This window comes from Typopeltis vanoorti, chromosome 3 (genome assembly GCF_054136105.1).
Source record: "Typopeltis vanoorti isolate ZY-2024b chromosome 3, IOZ_Tvanoo_1.0, whole genome shotgun sequence".
NCBI lineage: Eukaryota > Metazoa > Arthropoda > Arachnida > Uropygi > Thelyphonidae > Typopeltis > Typopeltis vanoorti.
In genome coordinates, this window is record NC_143551.1 from 169982219 (window position 1) to 170002433 (window position 20215).

The following is a 20215-nucleotide window of genomic DNA, read 5'->3' on the forward strand; positions in this document are numbered from 1 at the left end:
GTACAAGCTGGATTCAGGCCAAACAGAGGCTATTAGGATCAGGTTTTCACTTTGCAACAAATAGTTGAGAAATCATGGGAATATAACAAAGATCTTAAGTTTTACAGATCTGGAAAAGGCATATGACAAGGTGCCAAAAGAAAAGCTGTTCAAAACCCTATATGTATGGTGTCAAAGTTCCATAATGTATGGTGTCAATGGGGCATTATATCAAGCAATACGTTGTCTTTATTTAAGTTGTAAGTCAGCTGTTTGAATTGAAGGAAGTACAGGAAGATGGTTTAACCTACCTACTGGCTGAGGTGGATGAAATAGTGAGACCAAATTGCACTTCTTATCCATGTTATTCAACAGGTTTTATAGAATCATATCCAGATTTAGTTGCACGTCTACAGACGTCGTGGCCGTTTGGGGGGTTTAATGTTAAATCTGGTGTCTGACAATAATGTACATTTTTCCCATCTGTTATTCATTATCTATATGGATCACATTATGAAGGAAAGTGGTATTAAACCTGATATTGAAATTGGGAATGTTAATCTCAGCTCTTTACTTTATGCAGATGATATACTTCTAAATAAATCCAGTACAAGTCTGCAAGATTCCCAGACTAAATTGAACAACTGTTGTAATAGATATAGTATGAAGGTCAGCAGTAATAAGACAAAGACAATGAAAATAGGCAGAATTATTGAAAATATCAACTGCATTGTGAATGGAGATAATGTAGAAAAGTAAAACATTTCGGCTACTTAGGCACGATCTTTGGTAATGATGGTAAATTAAATATGGAAATAGACAACAGAATTGACAAAGCTGGTATAGTAGGAAGTCAATTGAATAAATTCATACGGAATAAGAGAGAAATTAGTTGAAACTAAATTAGCTGTATACAAGACAGTGTTCAAACCAGTTTTAACTTATGGATCTGAGAGCTGGGTCAGAAGTAAAACACTTGACCAAAGACTAGAGACTACAGATATGAGAGTCCTGAGAAAGAGGATATTAGGAAAGAACTTAGGATATTAAAAAAGAGGATATTAGGAAAGAACTTGATATTGTCAGCATCCAGGAATGCATTAGCTGAGCTAATCTCAGGTGGTATGGTCACTTAAACAGAATGTGAGAGAAAAGATTAGCAATACAAGTGTTCTCTGCCATGTTTGGCATGAAAAAGACCCAGAGAAAGCCCAAGATATAGGTGGATTGATACAGTAAAAAGTGCCTTAGAAGGCAGAAATATGAGATCTGGTAATGTTGGAGTCTTGACAGGTAACAGATTGATTTGGAGGAAAATAGTAGATAGGAAGTTAGTAATGATGTAAGTTTTTCATGTAGTATTATACTATCATGTCCTGTACACCCCTTGAGGGTACATGTCAGGAATTTGATGATGATGAATGAACTTTATTTTCTAATTAACAATTATTAACAATTACTACACAATTTACTTACGTGCATTATCAAGGTGAGATTTATATATATCATCTGGAGTCTTTGGTTCCATAATATCAAGCTAAAAAAAGTATATGAAATCATAAAAATGCACTGTAATACTCTGACCAAATAATTACAAAGTGTATTCAGGAATAGTCTTAGTAAATACAAAATTAAATCCTAAATAATTACAGATATTATTATTCAGGATGTAATTTCTCAATAAATTTCAGAAATACTTTATCAATTTTATAATAAAGACACTAATGTTAATTAATTATCAGTTCACACTAAATTTGTGTTTCATAAACTATAAACTGTATTTTTAAGGAAATTACAAATAGACTAATATATTAAATAAAATAAATTTATATAAATTAAGTGGATATTAAATCCAACATTTTGGCTTTGAAATGATGTTGAATTTAATATCTACTTAATTTATATAATTTTGCATCGCCGAAGTAAAGCCTTTTGGCTCTTTATTTTTAGCAAATACTTTATGCAAAGACCGAGGGTTCGCTTATGGAAAATACACCTCTCCGACGCTTCGAGTTCCTTAGTACTGAGAATTTCTGCTCTCTTAGGTTTCTACCTGGTCACTGACAAAACCCAATGAGTTTGAAACAGCTGTCAGACCAGTGAAACTTATCAAAATGGACCAATAGGAAGCGAATATATGGATACATTGAATGTCCATGTTGCCCTAGCCAAACCCTATAAGGTTTGGCTAAGGCAACTCATAGTATGGCAGCGAGTGTATTTCCACAAGCTCTCTAGGCAATTTTCGCATAGAGAGCTTGTGGAAATACACTCGCTGCCATGCTATGATGTTGGATTTAATATCCACTTAATTTATATAATTTTGCATCGCCGAAGTGAAGCCTTTTGGCTTTTTATTTTTAGTAAAATAAATTTAATTAGCAAATGATCAGATTATATGCAGTGTGCCTATTAAGTATTGTGATGTGCTTTTATTCAAAAGGCTGTCCTGTAAAAATTCAAATGTGTTTGTAGTTTTGACTGCTAGAGTGTAAGTGCAGGTACAAATTCCGAGTCAGGTGGCACAGCAGTTTTATCATGTGGCAACCGCTGAAGTAAGAGTTATTGTGATAAAATTTTACTGTAAATTAGGAAAAAGAGTTACAGATATATACCAACACCTAAAAAAAAGTTTATGCTAATGACTGTCTGAGCCGTGCACAGGTGTTCTAATGGTTTTCAACATTTAAAGGAGGAAGGGGGAGAGGAATCCCTGGATGATGAATCGCACTGTGGATGGCCTGTTTCTGCACGAACAAATGAAAATGTGGTGAAAGCCATGGAAATTGTTGCCTATGACAGCTGAATAACCACTAGAGAGGGCACCAGGTTGCAAGTTGTCAAAATTTCATCCATACAGTTGATCAAGTCGTGATGTTGCAAAGAATTGTCACTGTTGATGAAAGTTGGTGTTTTCAGTCTGATCCAGAAATGGAAATGCCAGAGCATGGAACGTGTTCTCCATGGCAGAAGAAAGTCAGGTTACAAAAATCACCTGTCAAGACACTGATCACTTTTTTTTTTTTTTTTGATGCTGCTGGAATTATCGCCCACAAATTTGTTCCTGAAGGCACCACAGTGAACGGTCAGTATTATTTAAGAGTAATGCAACATCTGTACACCTACATGCAATCTGTCAGGAAAGAACTGTTCCAAAATAACAATTGGTTTTTGTTGTACAACAATGCACCCACACACTAAGCACTGCTGTGAAGCAGTTTCTGGCTTCGAAGTCGATCTGTGTGATAGAACCCCCCACCCCATTCACCAGATTTGGCTCCCACAGACTTTTTCCTCTTCCCACAGATGAAATGTGCCTTGAAAGAGGGAAGTGTTTCAGCGACATTAAGGCCATCTAACATGGTGTGACCCAGACAGTGAAGGAGCTTCCTGTTCAAGACTACCACCCTTTCTTCAAACACCTGTATGACAAATGTAAACATTGTGTGGAGTTGGGAGGATTTATTTGAATTTGTATAATTGATAATTCCAAATATAGTTCTTTGTTTTGATATAAAAAAATTGTCTCATTACAAGACAATGAAGATGACCTTCAAAATCAATTTATGAATTACAACAAAATAAGCCAACAATGCAATTTAAAAATTTCACAAGAGAAAACAAAAGCCATGGAAGTTAAAGATCGAGATCATAGTAGATCAAAAACAGTCAAAAGATAAAAGCATAACAATAACAATAATAACAAATAGAGGTGTTAATGGTCAAAGTTATATAACTGAGAGGAGACCTCCACATAGCCTTCAAAAGGAATGCAGAGAAATGACCAGGGCTTCTGACCTAATGTCCAATCCTCACCTGCTTGTGGTGCACACTGTTAGGTATCTACCTCGATACTGAATAGTTGAGGATGGGCTGGCAATTTGGGAATTAGCCGACCAAATTGTATTCTTACTGGCTTAAACCAAAATTTCAAATGACAGTACAACATGACAGAATTTCATGCCGGATAGGGCGTCGTCGGTTAAACAAGGCCCCCCGTTGTTTTCGCCAGGGAACCATGGCAAACAGTGAAAAGTCAACTACTGAAACAAATCCTAAAACGTACCCCCAACTCAACATCACCAGAGTCCAAGATCGGTATTATCAACATAAAAAACCCGAATGGAAAAGAAATGCAACTAGCTGATGAATCGAATAAGTACCAGATCGACATAATAGGGGTGACTGAAACAAAAAAGAAAAAACTAGTGAGATCTTTCTGAGCAACAATTACAAAATGTTATATTCAGGCAATGACAATCAAGGAAAAGAAGAAGTAGCTATAGTACTGAACACAAAGTATGAGGCTAATCTTCTTGAATGGAAAGTAATATTAAGTACAGTGATTTAGGCAAATATCAAAATTTGGAACTGGACAATGAGACTTATTTGTGCCTATGGTCCCACAGAAGGTTCTAGTAAGGTAGAAGTGGAGGAATTTTTTTGAGGCTTTAGAGAAAGCAACTGACACAATGAAAAAGGAAAAGTTGGTCCTTACTGGGGATCTAAATAGCAGAGTAGGAAATGACTGTCAGGCATACAAATATATTTTGGAAAAATTTGGAGAAAAGAGCAAACCTAATAATAATGACAGAAATACCAGTTGGATTTCTGCTCAAGACATGGATTGATCATTACTAACGCCATGTTCCAACATAAAAATGTGCACAAATTCACATGGAGAGAAGAGGCAAGAAATAAGAAAAAAGTCTCATTGACTATGTTATTGTTGATAGTGATGTTTTCCCACTAGTGCAGGACACCTGAGTGTACAGAGGATTTGAAACTGGAAGTGATCACCATTTAGTCTTGAGCAGGATAAAATTGAATTTCATATCGAAAAGAATAACATGTAAGAAAGTTTTAGGGAGAATAAAAGTTGAGCAGCTCTCAGATGTGAACTGTAGACTAAAATACACAAATATTATTCAAGAAAAAATGAAAGAGTTGAGAGCAGGCACCAAACCTTGGAGATTCGGTGGCAAGCCCTGAAAACACTGATTGATTCAGACAGAGAGGCATGTGGTGAGGTTGTCTGGAAGGATAGAAAAATCAGAACTCCATGGTGACACATGAAGTTAAAGAGGCAGTGAAGGAAAAGAAGAAAGCATATCAAAAGTTCCCGGCAAATAAGTCAGCTTCTGCTCTTAGAGAATACAGAGACAAATGTAAGAAAGCTAAACACTGTGTAAAACTAGCTAAGCAAAAGTCATGGGAGGACTTCGGCCAGAACATAGAAAATAAATATCAAGAAGGTGGCAAGATATTCTGTAGGTGGCAAGATTTTCAGCACTCTTTCCTCCATTTCTAAGCTTCTTGTTCAAGAAGCTTAGAAATGGAGGAAAGAGTGCTGAAAAGGTGTTAGAGATGATAAAGGTGACATGAAAATGGGAGAAAAAGATATCTTTGAAGTATGGAGTAATTACTTCGAAAAATTGCTAAATGAAACAAGTAGTGATGACAGCACAGTGGTAAAAAACACTGACCAGGCATGCTGTCAGGAATACATATCCATACTTTAAGTAGAAAAAGCCATCAAAAGCCTGAAATGTGGAAAGGCAGCAGGAGTAGATGATATTCGGCCAGAAATGCTCAATTATGCAGGTATAAAAGTCATACAGTGGCTGCACTGCATAGTTCAGAAGGCCTGGACAGAGGGACGAATTCCAGATGATTGGAGTACAGCTCTCATAATATCCATATATAAAAAGGGAAATAAAACTGAATCTGAGAATTACAAAGGCATTTCATTACTGAGTGTTCCTGGTAAAATATATGCAAGTATACTTGAGAAACTGTTGAGAAGGATTGTGGAAGAGAAGCTTGGTGAAGAACAAGCTGGATTCAGGCCAAATAGAGACTGTCAGGATCAGATTTTCACTTTACGACAGATAGTTGAGAAATCATGGGAATATAACAAAGATCTGTATTTAAGTTTTTTAGATCTGGAAAAGGCATATGGCAAGGTGCCAAGGGAGAAGCTATTCCAAACGCTACAGTTATATGGTGTTAATGGAGCATTATATCAAGCAATATTTAGTCTCAATTTGTTGTAAGTCAGCAGTGAGAATTGAAGGAAGTACAGGAAGATATTTTAATGTTAAATCTGGTGTCAGACAAGGATGTACATTATCCCCTCTCTTATTCATTATCTATATGAATGAGAATTGGAGGTGTTAATCTCAGCTCTTTGCTTTATGTGGATGATGTTATACTTCTAAATAAATCCGCTACAAGTCTGCAAGATTCCCTGACTAAATTGAATAACTGTTGTAATAGATATGGTATGGAGGTCAGCATTAAAAAGACAAAGACAATGAAAATTGGCAGAAACACCGAAAATATCAACTGCATTGTTAATATTGAACTTATAGAACAAGCAAAACATTTCATCTACTTAGGCATAATTTTTGAAGATTGTAAGTTAAATATGGAAATAGACAACAGAATCAGCAAAGTTGGTATGGTGGGAAGTCAATTGAATAAATTTATATGGAATAAGAGAGAAATTAGCCAAAACACTAAATTAACTGTATACAAGACAGTGTTTAAACCAATTTTAACTTATGGATCTGAGAGCTGGGTTACAAGTAAAACACTTGACCAAAGACTAGAGACCACAGATATGAGAGTCCTGAGAAAGATTAGGGGGCATTAGCATATGGCATCAGGGCCGGCAGAAACAGGCTTGCAATGCAGGCAGGCGCCACTAGAAGGGCGGTGCCGTTTTGAAGTGTTAGTATGAAGTTTAATTCTCTCTTTAAATTTTTGTAAACGAATTAATAAATAATAATTAGGTAAGTCAATATAATTGCTGCAAATTTACATATTCTGCATAAAAAAATATCAGATTTTCCCCCACTAAGATTGTCATGAACGCGCCTTCTTAGGCAGCAAGCTCACTGCTTCGCTCGGCTCAGAGCAGCCCTGTGCAATGACCCTATCCTGTAGTGCATTTTCAACGGGACCTTAGAGTCTCATTCCGCTGAAGTGCTAGTAGTCGTTTGGCCGGGTTCAACCAGTGCAGAGCTCTGTGAAATCATCATGTCGCCAATGTAAGTAATTCTAAACGGTTCTAACCAGGTGTAATGTGATATAGGATTTTAAGATTGACAACTATAACTGCCCGTTTCATGGGGATGGTTTCTATTTTGAAATGAAAACAATAAATTCAGTTATTTGCTTTGGTTACTGTTGATAAGTAGTAGATATCATTTACTATATATAATTAATATATATAAATAATTTTGTTAATATCAAAACTAGGAAATTTAAATTTTAATTAATAAAATGCTTTCAAGAACAAATGTGTAATTTAATTTCTTTCTTGTAAATTCTTTCCACATGATTATGACAAAAATAAAAATAAATAAATAAATTGCCATTTGTTTGAGGTCACCCATTTCAGCTCTGCAGGCGGGTGACGTCCAGCCCTGGATGGCATCATTAGCAATATGATATTAAAACGAGGATATTAGGAAAGAACTTGATATTGTCATTAGCAGAGCTAATCTCAGGTTGGCAGGAAAAAGACCCAGAGGAAGACCAAGATATAGGTGGATTGATACAGTAAAAAGTGCCTTAGAAGACAGAAATATGAGACCTGATAATATTGGAGTCTTGACATTTAACAGACTGATTTGGAGGAAAATTGTAGATAGGAAGTTAGTAATGATGTAAATTTTTCATGTAGTACGATCATATCCTGTACATCCCCCCCCCCCCCCCGAGAGTATATATCAGGAATTTGATGATGATAATAACAAATAATAACCTATCTAAAAGACAAATATATAGACGAAAAAATAAATTTCAGAAAATCTGTGGAACAATTAAAAGGACAATGAAGAAAAAAACAAGATGAGAAATTAAAATTAAATTTTGCAAAGTATTAGCCACTTCCACTCTATTATATAGTGGGAGTATCTCAGAAATATGACTGTTAAAAAGAAAGATTCAAGTAAAATACAGGTAGCAGATATGCGATTTGAAGAACAATTTAAGGATATACAAAATTAGACCATATAATAAATGAACACATTACAGGGGGACAGGGTGGAAAGTACTGATAAACATTCAGTACAAAATTGATATTAAAGCAACTGATATAACCACAAGAAAGAACATAAGTCACCTTCATAACTCTGCTACTAGTATGTTCTTTCTTCTAGTTATTCAGTTGCTTTAATATAATTTTTTTTTCTAGGTGTTTATCAGAACTTTCCATCCCTCCTCGTAGAAGAGCCGAATACTGATGTTTGCTTATACTTTAAAAGGAAAATACATTCCATATATCATTTGGGGGTGGGAGATAACAACCATTACATTTAAAGTTGTCATACTTATATACTATGTTGGACATAAGGCACAAATATGTGTGAAAAGAATAAAAAAATATTCATTAATAATTTTTTATATCTACTTGAAATGAAAATAATAAATTCAGAAAGTTGAAAAACAATGCATTATTAAATACAGGAATACCTCGATTATCGCGGTTTCGATTATCACGATTCTCAATTTATCGCAGTTTGTAATTTCATACCAAAATTCCAATTATTGCGCTCCAAATTCAAATTATCACGTCCGTGAGATGTAGCCCACTACATACGCAACCAGTTCGAGTCGCCACTCTCCAGGTATCGCTCTCTTGTAGCGCTTCGTTTTTATCCAACGGCGCCTACTCGCCACTCACCATTTACCCCTACAATGAATGCTAAAAGAAACAAGGATGATATCAAGTCTACAGCTATCAAGACGAAACGTAGAGTGATCAGCTTAAAAGATAAGTAGCATATGATAAATAAGTATGAAGCAGGCATAACCAAAGCTAGAATTGCAAGAGAGTACGGTCTAAATGAATCAACTGCTTGCCATATTTTAGAACACGCTGCAAACTATAAGCAACTAGGACATAAGTGCATCAACCTCGTCAGGGTCCCAAACTACGAGAAACAGAAGTTATCTGAAATGAAATGACTGAAATGGAAACACTATTATCAGTGTGGATAGAAGATTGTAACCAAATCTTAATTTGGTTACATACCTCTTAGTCAAATGACTATAAAAACAAAAGTATTGAATTTGTTTGAAACTTTAAAAAGAAAACAATTAGAAAGCTAAAATGATTCGGTGTCAGTAGTGGAAGAAACTTTCTCTGCAAGTTCAGGGTGGTTTGATCAGTTTAAAAAGCGATTGAGCATTCATAGTGTACAAGGTGAAATTGCAAGTGCCGATGAAAAAGCAGCAGCTAGTTTTCCTGGTGATTTGCAACAGACTGAAGAAGGAAATTATACCGATGATCAGATATTTAATGCTGACGAAACAGGCTTAATGAAAAAAAATGCCCACTAAAACATTTTTAACAAAAAATGAAAAATCACAGCCTGGCTACAAGGTTTCGAAGGAATGTGTAACACTTTTACTATGTGGCAATGCTTCTAGAGATTACAAGATGAAGCCTCTCTTTATTTATCGTTCACAAAATCCTCGCCTGCTTAGAAGTTTAGATAAAAATTTTCTCCCTGTTCATCGGAGATTCAATAGAAAAGCTTGGATGACAAAAACTATTTTTGAGGATTGGTTAAAAAACTGTTTTTGTCCTGAAGCTGAAAGGTGCTGCAAGTCATTAAATCTTGATTTTAAAATCTTGTTGATATTAGATAATGCTCCTAGTCATCAACTAATACCACTTCCATCATCCAGCCAATGGATCAAGGTGTAATCGCATCCTTTAAGGCATATTACCTACGAAGAACTTTTTAACAAGCAATAGAAAAGACTACAGGAGATGAAGCTATGACTGACAGAATTCTGGAAGGCATTCAATATCAAAAATTGCATTGAGAATGTCAAGGAAGCATGGAGTGAAGTAACATCTAGCAACCTGAGAGCAGAGTAGCAAAAGATTATTCCTCATTGTGCAAATGATTTTAAAGGATTTGAAAATGAAGTAACCCTTGTTATCAATGACATAACTAAGCTTGGCTTCGATCTAGGACTAAAAGAAATTGAAAAAGGTGATGTTCAGGACCTGCTTCAGTCACACAATAAGGATGATGAAGACCTAATTAACCTCGAGAGAGAATGTGCTTGCGATGCTCAAATCGATAATAATGACGAACAAATTGACGTGGCACCGAAGGAATTTACCCTCAAAGAAATAGATTAAATGTTTAGAATGGCTGAAAATTTTAAAGAAAAAATCTTGAACGGTGATCTCGAGCAATCAATGAAAGTTCGTCAGGAAATTGAAAATTCCATCTGTTGCTACCATTTATACGAAGAAAAAAAGAAAGAAGAAATTCCACCAGATAACTCTACACCAATTTTTATTCAAGAAAGAATAATTGTATGTACTGCTTATATATAAATAAAGATTAAAGAATAATCTCGTTTTTCTAAATGAACCTTCATTTTTTTACTTAACATGTTTAACACATTTCTTTTTTACTTCATATATAAAATTTAATTAATAGATTTGAAAAATCCTTGGCAATGATCACCCATTTTACACGCATTATTTATCCTGATTATTGCGGATTCAATTATTGCAGTATTTTTAGTGGCAACAATAACCACGATGATCTAGGTATTCCAGTATTAATATTATTATAATGAGACTTAAAGGGAGTCAGGGACTCATCCAGGGAAGCTGCACATCACCTAACCTAGACCAGCTATCATACATCCTTTAATTTATTCACATTACTGCACATTACCTTGAAAGGTAAGCCATTAAAATCACGCACTGCTCTATGAAAGAAAAAAAACTAGCTTTCAATCCCTTTCTTGACATCCTTCATTCTCCTACAGACTGAAGGTCTGTAGGCTTCAAAAACTCGCTGATAGGCAAAAAAGAGATGTGATAAAGCATATAATGGGGTTTTATAGGATTCACATGGAGACTCCCCCCCCCTCATGGCAATAAGGGAGAAAACAAGGGTCACCCATGGAAATTGTGTGAGTGTGTGGCTAGCAAGGGTTTCTGGACTAGATTTTTTGCTTTCAGGGTGATGAATGGCCAGAACGGGTGGTCAGAAGTGGTTGAGGTGAATGACTTTAGGGGAAAGGTATGATAGGTATTATGTAAATAATGGAATCCCTGCAATGCGTCTTCTGACTCCATGAAAATACCTATAAGATAATAAGCTTTTACCAACATTTCAATATCCTTACTACCATTCTGTAGGTACTGATAGGTTGATAAATACTTCAGTATTTGCAGAACCTTTATGCAACAGGATTATTGTACATTTTTTCAACTCTTGTGGAATCTTTCATATACTTAGACTCAGTTATACAGCTAGGTCAAGAGCACAACCAATTCTTCTGAACATTGCTTTAGTATCTGTGCTGGAATCCCATCACCCTCATTTCCAAATTCTTATTAAGTTTACAAACAGATCTAATACCTAATTCTTCTGAACATCTTGATTAACATCATTCAGCAGGGATGTAGAACCAAACCTACATCTATGCTGACTAGATGTAGCACTGAGCTCCATATCACTTGCTGCAGGTTGTTAGCTCTTTGCAAAATGGGCACTCGGCGCTATTTATTTGAACAATCTATTCTACACTTACTACTTGTATACCATCTGCATTCAATAGGGTTATTCTTTCACAATCATTCTTTTAGTTGCAGAACAATTTAATTCTTTTGGGTTGTCCTCGACATGCAGAGCAGTATGTTTACAGTTTTCCATGCAATGCTTGTAACATTTCTGGCTCATGCCAGAAACATTACAAGAGATATCAGTCATGAAAATCTTTGATTTTCACAACTGACTTTTTTTTTTTTAAGGGTCAAAGCTGTATAACTGAGAGGAGACCCCCACATAGCCTTTAAAGGAATGCAGAGAACAGACCAGGGCTTCTGACTGAATGTCTAATCCTCGCCTTCTCGTGGTGCATCCTGTTGGGTGAACGAGGATGGGCTGGCAATTTGGGATTTAGCCGACCAAATTGTATTCTCATTGGCTTAAACCAATATACAAAATGATGGTACAACATGACAAAATTTCATGCCGGCTGGGTAGTCGTACAGTTACACAAGGCCCCGTTGTTTTCGCAGGGAATATAGGTGAACAGCAAAAAGTCAGCTACTGGAACAAATCAACATCACCAGAGTTAATGATCAGAACTATCAACATAAGAAGCCTGAATGGCAAAGAAATGAAGCTAGCTGAGGAATTAGATAAGTACCAGATCGACATAATAGGGGTGACTGAAACAAAAAAGACAAAAACTAGTGAGATGTTTTTGAGCAATAAATACAAAATGTTATATTCAGGCAATGATAATCAAGGAAAAGAAGGAGTAGCCATAGTATTCAACACAAAATACGAGGCTAATCTTCTTAAATGGCAGACAGTCTCAAGTAGAGTGATGTGTGCAAATATCACAATGGGAAATTGGACAATGAGACTTATTTGTGCCTATGGTCACACATAAGGTTCTACTAAGGTAGAAGTGGAGGAATTTTTTGATGCTTTAGAAAAAGCAACTGACACAATGAAAAAGGAAAAGTTGGTCCTTGTTGGGGATCTAAATAGCAGAGTAGGAAATGATTGTGAGACATACAAAAATGTTTTTGGAAAGTTTGGAGAGAGGAGCAAAGCTAATAATAATGGCAAATATCTGTTGGATTTCTGCTCAAGACATGGACTGGTTATTACTAACAACATGTTCCAACATAAAAATGTGCACAAATTCACATGGAGAGAAGAGGCAAGGAATAAGAAAAGTCTAATTGACTATGTTATTGTTGATAGTGATGTTTTCTTCCTGTTGCAGGACACCAGAGAATACAGAGGATTTGAAATAGAAAGTGATCACTATTTAGTCTTGAGCAGGATAAAACTAAATTTCATATTGAAAAGAATAACATATAAGAAAGTTTCAAGCGAATAAAAGTTGAGCAGCTCTCAGATGTGAACTGTAGACAAAAATACACAAAGCTTATTGAAGAAAAAATGAAAGTTTGAGACCAGGAACCAAACCTTGGAGATTCAGTGGCAATCCTTGAAGAAAACCCTGATTGATTCAGCCAGAGAGGCATGTGGCGAGGTTGTCAGTAAGGATAGAAAAATCAGAACTCCATGGTGGACACAGGAAGAGGCAGTGAAGGAAAATAAGAAAGCATATCAAAAGTTCCTGGCAAATAAGTCAGCTTGTGCTCTTAGAGAATACAGAGACAAATGTAAGAAAGCTAAACACTGTGTAAAACTAGCTAAGCGAAAGTAATGGGAGGACTTCGGCCAGAATATAGAAAATAAATATCAAGAAGGCGGTAAGATATTCTGGAGGTTGTTGTTGAAGAAGCTTAAAAATGGAGGAAAGAGGGTAAAAGAAGTTTGAAATGATAAAGGTGACATGAAAATGGGAGAAAAAGATATCCTTGAAGTATGGAGTAATTACTTCGAAAAATTGCTAAATGAAACAAGCAGTGATAGCAAAGTGGTAAAAAACACCCAACAGGCATACAGTCAGGAATACATATCCATACTTGAAGTAGAAAAAGCCAACAGAGGCTTGAAATGTGGAAAGGCAGCAGGAGTAGATGATTTTCAACCAGAAATGCTGAAGTATGGTGGTGGTATTAACGTCTTCTTATAGTGGCTGCATCAATAGTTCAAAAGGCCTGCACGAATTCCCGATAATTGGAGTAGAGCTCTCATAGTGCCCATATATAAAATGGGAAATAAAACTGAATGTGAGAATTACAGAGGTATTTCACTACCCAGTGTTCTGGCAAGATTTTTGCAAGAAACGGTTGAGATGAATTGTGGAAGAAAAGCTTGGTGAAGAACAAGCTGGATTCAGGCCAAATAGAGGCTGTCAGGATGAGATCTTCACTTTACGACAAATAGTTGAGAAAGCACGAGAATATAACAAAGATCTGTATTTAAGTTTTCTCGATCTGGAAAAGGCATCTGACAAGGTGCCTGACAAGGTGAGGGACGAATTCCCGATAATTGGAGTAGAGCTCTCATAGTACCCATATATAAAATGGGAAATAAAACTGAATGTGAGAATTACAGAGGTATTTCCCTACCCAGTGTTCTGGCAAGATTTTTGCAAGAAACGGTTGAGATGAATTGTGGAAGAAAAGCTTGGTGAAGAACAAGCTGGATTCAGGCCAAATAGAGGCTGCCAGGATGAGATCTTCACTTTACGACAAATAGTTGAGAAAGCACGAGAATATAACAAAGATCTGTATTTAAGTTTTCTCGATCTGGAGAAGGCATCTGACAAGGTGCCAAGAGAGAAGCTATTCAATACGCTACAGTTATATGGTGTCAATGCGGCATTATATCAAGCAATACTTAGTTTTTATTTGAGTTGTAAGTCAGCAGTTAGAATTGAAGGAAGTACAGGAAGATGGTTTAATATTAAATCTGGTGTGAGACAAGGATGTACATTATCCCCTCTGTTATTCATTATCTATATGGATCACATTATGAAGAAAAGCAGTATTGAACATGATATCAGAATTGGAGATGTTAATGTCAGCTCTTTGCTGTAAGCGGACGATGTTAGAGTTTTAAATAAATCCACTACAAGTTTCCAAGATTCCCTGACTAAATTGAATAACTGTTGTAATAGATATGGTATGAAGGTCAGCAATAAAATGACAAAGACAATGAAAATAGGCAGAATCACTGAAATTGTCAACTGCGTTGTGAACGGAGAACCTGCAGAACAAGTAAAACATTTCAGCTACTTAGGCACGATTCTTAGTTAAGATGGTAAATTAAATATGGAAATAGACAACAGAATCAATAAGGCTGGTACAGTAGGAAGTCAACTGAATAAATTCATATGGAATAAGAAAGAAATTAGTCAGAACACTAAATTAGCTGTATACAAGACAGTGTTCCAGTTTTAACTTATGGATCTGAGAGCCGGGTCAGAAGTAAAACACTTGACCAAAGACTAGAGACCGCAGATATAGTCCTGAGAAAGATTAGAGGTGTGAACAGATGGCATCAATGGTAATATTATACTAAAAACTAGGATATTTGGAAAGAACTTGACATTGTCAGCATCCAGGAATGCATTAGAGAGCTAATCTCAGGTGGTATGGTCACTTAAACAGAATGGGCGAGGAAAGATTAGCAAAACAAGTGTCCTCTGCCAGGTTGGCAAGAAAATGACCCAGAGGAAGACCAAGGTATAGGTGGATTGATATGGTACAAAGTGCCTTAGACGATAGAAATATTAGATATGATAATGTTGGAGTCTTGACAGTAACAGACTGATTTGTAGGAAAATTGTAGATAGTAAGTTAATAATGATGTAAATTTTTCATGTAGTACTATCATATCCTGTACACCTTTGAGAGTACATGTCAGGACTTTGATGATGATGACATTTTTTTTTTTTTTTTTGGATTTTTCTTTCTTAATAAGTGTGCATATCCATTTCACACTAACCATTCATTCTTCAGATTTAAGGAATGAATTTCAATGCTGCAGTAACTAAAGAAATTTTTTAATGCTTCCCATGGACCACAGGGACCAGGTTTAGTCTTCAGTTGGTCAAAAATTCTTGCTTTGTATAGTCAATGACCTATATTATATAAATATCCAGATTACAAAGCAAGGTACTAAGGATTATAAATATCCTTTGTACCAGGATATTTATATATTAACCAAGGTTAGTACATCATGTAAACAATATCAATTTTTCAGTAAAACAATGTGTTTAATTAAAAACCTCTTAGACATAACAAATCCAATGCTATCTGACCTTAAGCTCCCTCTGTCACATACTTTAGAAAGGTCTCACAACAGTCAATAAGTTTGACTTAATCTCAGTGTTACCCAACTAATGGTCTGATTATTAGTCTCCTATGATAATTACTCTTTTCACCTATAAGGGAAATCTAGTTATGCATTTCATCTTCACCAGCAACCGATACATATAGAGTAAAACCCATTTTTACGTTCCCGCAATTTACGTTTTCCTGCCATTTACGTCATTTTCCGTTGGTCCCATCTTAAGGCCTATTCTTATGATATATTGTTTTCTCGCCATTAACAAGTTGATCTGGACATTATATCCTGTAATTTACGTTTTTTTCTCGGGTGGCAAAACTGATTTTCGAATCGATTTCTGCAGAAATCCAATAATTTCTGTTCCCAGATGGCATTGCTTTCGTGACTTGCACACTTGCAGCAGTAATGTAGTGATGAGCAATACTGTGATTTTTCAATCACAGTACGAATTGATATTGCAGAATTTTGCTAAGTAATTTAGCATGGGAAAGTTGCTTTCAAGTTGCAGTAGTGGATTATCCATGTTAGTAACATGGAGAAAAAAGACAGAAAATCTATTTCGGTAGAAGAGAAGATGGCAATTCTGCAACATGTAGCTTGGCATGCCAGAACACGTGAGCATTTAGTAAAAGATCTTGGACTCTCCGTGTCCACTTTGAACACGATAATAAAAAAACAAGTCAAGCATTGAGCTCAATACAAAGCAATCTGGCGCTATGTCAAAAAAAAGAAAAAAAAAAAAAAAAAGAAAAAACAACCAACAATTAAAGATTTTTTTAAATAGATAAATGTAAGTAATTGTAAATTCATTTATTTTCAGTTATTAAATTTTGTAATCTATTATGTAGACTCACATACTAGTAAGTCATCTTTTAGCCTTTAATGTTTTTTTTACATTTCCTGCTATTTACACTTTTTTCCATCAGTCCCTTGAAAAGTGTAAAAAAGGGGTTTTACTGTATACACTGAAAGCTCTGTATATACAGAACCAAGCCTCCATAGCTCAGTCAGTTTCAACAATGTCCTTTGTTTGGAAATACCCTAGGTTTGAATAACATATAGGACAGTGATGGCAAAACTTTTTACCCAGGCATTTCAAACTTTTTTTTTTTTTTTTTTTAAAATATTGATGTTGTTGATGTGCCACTTGCATATATGCATTATAAATATAACTATATAATCATAGATGGTGACTTATACATATCATATTAGGATATTTATTTAATAGGACATTGATATAAAATCTATGAATTCATATTATACAATTAAATTAATAAACTGAAATTACATTTAATGACTTTTCTGTTGCTGACTACTGGTAGAAAGTTCTTTCAATGAACAAACCTACCTTCGCCTTAACTGATAGCGATCTTACACGATTTATCACAGTTTTTTCATCAGAATACCAATATTTTTCAACATCCAAGGTGTGCACCTGAAACCCTCAAGTGTGTCAGTGCTGACACATGTGTAATAGGTTCACCATCAGTGATCTAGGACATGAAAAACTGAAGATGAATTATCTGGTCTCATAAAAAGGTGGCAAGGTTTTCCTTCCTGGAAACTGATTTTTCATCCCAAAAGAGGGAAAAATAGCCAGAACACATGCAAATACCACCATAATACACTGTGCAGACAGGATTAATTGTGCCATTAGAGTATTAATCAGGTTTCAAAGTTACTTAGTGATGACAATCCATTGTGCATAACATACAATTGGAAATGAGGTAGGTTATATAACTTTCCACTCGAAATTTTAATGCATGTTGATTAAAAATGTTCTACCGTCAGGATTAAATGTTTCATCGATTAATTTTCTGATGGCATGTCAAGATGTAGACAACTTTCACTGTTTTGTTACAATGCAGTTTCTTTTGTATGGTACTAATGCCATTAGACTAATGAGCATTGACTATAACTCTACATAATTCAATTTATAAATTTATATATATATAATTCTAAATAATTCAATTTATAAATTTATATATTGTGCAGTTCTTACCTCTCTTCCTAAGGCTACAAAATGATTATTTAAATGGGCATTAGACATTATATCGACTAATTCTTCATGGTGTTCAATATCTTCATTAACCTTCAAAAAGATCTGCTGACGACCTAACATGAAGGCCATCTGCTTTTGAATTATGCTGAAATTAAGTGATTTTTTGATAAGTATTGAATAAATTGAATGAAACAAAACTGAAATACAAAAAAATACAAAATTATATTCTAACCTCATTTATATTTTCATTCCAAATGAATACGAGAGTCATAGCAGTTTAGTCAGTAAGAACTTTGGATGAAAAGATGTGTGACCAGTCTTTGATGTTAATAACCTATTATTCAAATGAAGGGAAATTTAGCCAAATCTCATACAGAGAGACATTTTTTATCCTGCTAGAAGACATAACCCTATAGAGATAGAATTAACTACTCTAACTTGGCAGTGACAGACTGAGCCTAACATGTATGAAGGTGGTCTGAAAAGTTCTTTGCCTCGACCATAGATGGCAGCACTATCAGCAAGATTTTTTTTTTCTAAGTTGGCACATCTGTCAATTTCACATGAATGCTTAGCATTCATGTGAAATTGCAAGTCATTGTATCAAGTAGCTGTCTGAAGCAAAAGTGTTATGTGTATTCCTTGAAATGGATAAAATTGAGTATCGTGCGGTTATAAAATTCTTTGTAAAAGAAAATTTAACGCCAAAAGAAATTCATTTGAAGTTGATAAAAGTTTATGGGCACTCCTCTCCTTCATTTTCGACAATTAAGAAATGGGCTCCAGAGTTTAAACGTGGCCATACCAGCCTTGAAGATGATCCACATGAAGGACATCCAAAAAGTGTAACAACACCAGAAATCATTGATCAAGAATGGTATTGGATGACCAGCAAGTCAAAGTGCGTAAAATTGCTGAGACTACAGGGATTTCAAAAGAAAGTGTAGGATATATTTTGCATGAAGAATCACTTTGTGCAAAATGGGTGCCGCACTTGCTCACAGGAGATCAAAAACGCACTCGCATGAAAATCTCTGAACAGTGCTTGGAGCATTTTAACAAGAATAAAACTGAATTTGTGCATCGATTTATTACTATGGATGAGACTTGGATTCACCATCACACACACCAGAATCCAAACGGCAGTCAAAATAGTAAACAGAAGCTGGTTTTTCAGCACAAAAGAAGACAAAGTCGGTTCCATCAGCAGGAAAGGTCATGACATTGGTGTTTTGGGATGTTAAAGGCATTTTGTTTATTAATTATCTTGAAAAGTGTAAAACAATAACCGGAAAACATTATTTCGATCTTTTAACCAGACTAGACGAAAAAATTCGTGAGAAAAGACCTGGTTTGCAGAAGAAAAAAAATCATCTTTCATCAGGACAAAGCACCTGCCCACAAACGTGTTTTGGCAATGGGAAAATTAAGGGATCTGCACTATGAATTGTTGGAACATGCACCCTATTACCCAGATTTGGCTCCTTCGGACTTCTGTCTCTTCCCCGCTGGTCAGCATTTTTCTTCGAATCAAGAGGTGATTGCAGTGTAGAGGGGTATTTTGCAGATCTTACTGAGAACCACTACAGGGAGGGGATAATGGTGTTGGAGCATCGCTGGAATAAATGTATTAGTCTTAAGAGAGATTATGTTGAAAAATAAAAATAATTTTGAAATTATTTGTTTTTTCATTATTAGGCCGAGAACTTTTCAGACCACCATCGTACACATTATGTATTTATACATAATCTGAATAGTCTATGAACTATATGCATAGACACTAAATTTCGCTACAATATGTTGACGAATTCAATGTCACTTACTACTTTCATGTCCTTTAAAGACAGACTTGTTCCATCAAATTATAAAGAGATTATAATTATGAGATTATACACTTAGCAGCATATTCCTAGACTGAAATTTGAATAGCATTCTAAAACTACCTATTTGTTTTATAATTAAAGATCCAAGATATTATATTCTTGTTTATTCCTCTATCCAAGTGTAAACAAACAAAGTTTGCCTATGAAATATCTTCACAATTAAACTACTTCTATATAAAGGCTTAGGCTTTACAACTGCCTTAGTATCCTATAATGCAAAGCACACCCCTTGCAGGCATGTATAATACTATGCATCATGGGAAGGGGCACTACCCAGACCAGTTTTGATGTGAAGTTATAAACCTTTGTATACTAGTAGCCCAGTCATCAAGATATTTCATCAGCAAACTTTATTTGCTTACATTTAGATAAAGAATTAACGAGAATATAATTTCTTGGCAACATAAATTTATATTATAACCAAGTGAAAAAACTTTCAATGTCGATCGCTGATCCAGAGTATCTTAATATAAGGTGATTAAACTATTTTTCATTACTTGCATATGGGAAATATACGACTTCTGCATTTATTCAATATTGGAATCACTTCTGGGTCTGGCTCAACT

The 20215-nt window shown here is 35.3% G+C and overlaps 1 protein-coding gene across 1 annotated transcript in view; it reads right to left on the bottom strand.

Annotated features, from left to right (window-relative positions):
- The window catches only part of Rpn1 (regulatory particle non-ATPase 1), a 243607-nt gene that overhangs the window by 157209 nt on the left and 66183 nt on the right, over window positions 1-20215 (bottom strand). The window contains exons 7-8 of the mRNA XM_090416189.1: window positions 17767-17911; window positions 1456-1516 (exon numbers count right to left, since the gene is read on the bottom strand). Of these exons, the coding sequence (XP_090272315.1) occupies window positions 1456-1516; window positions 17767-17911 (206 nt within the window). The remainder of the gene's footprint in view (window positions 1-1455; window positions 1517-17766; window positions 17912-20215) is intronic.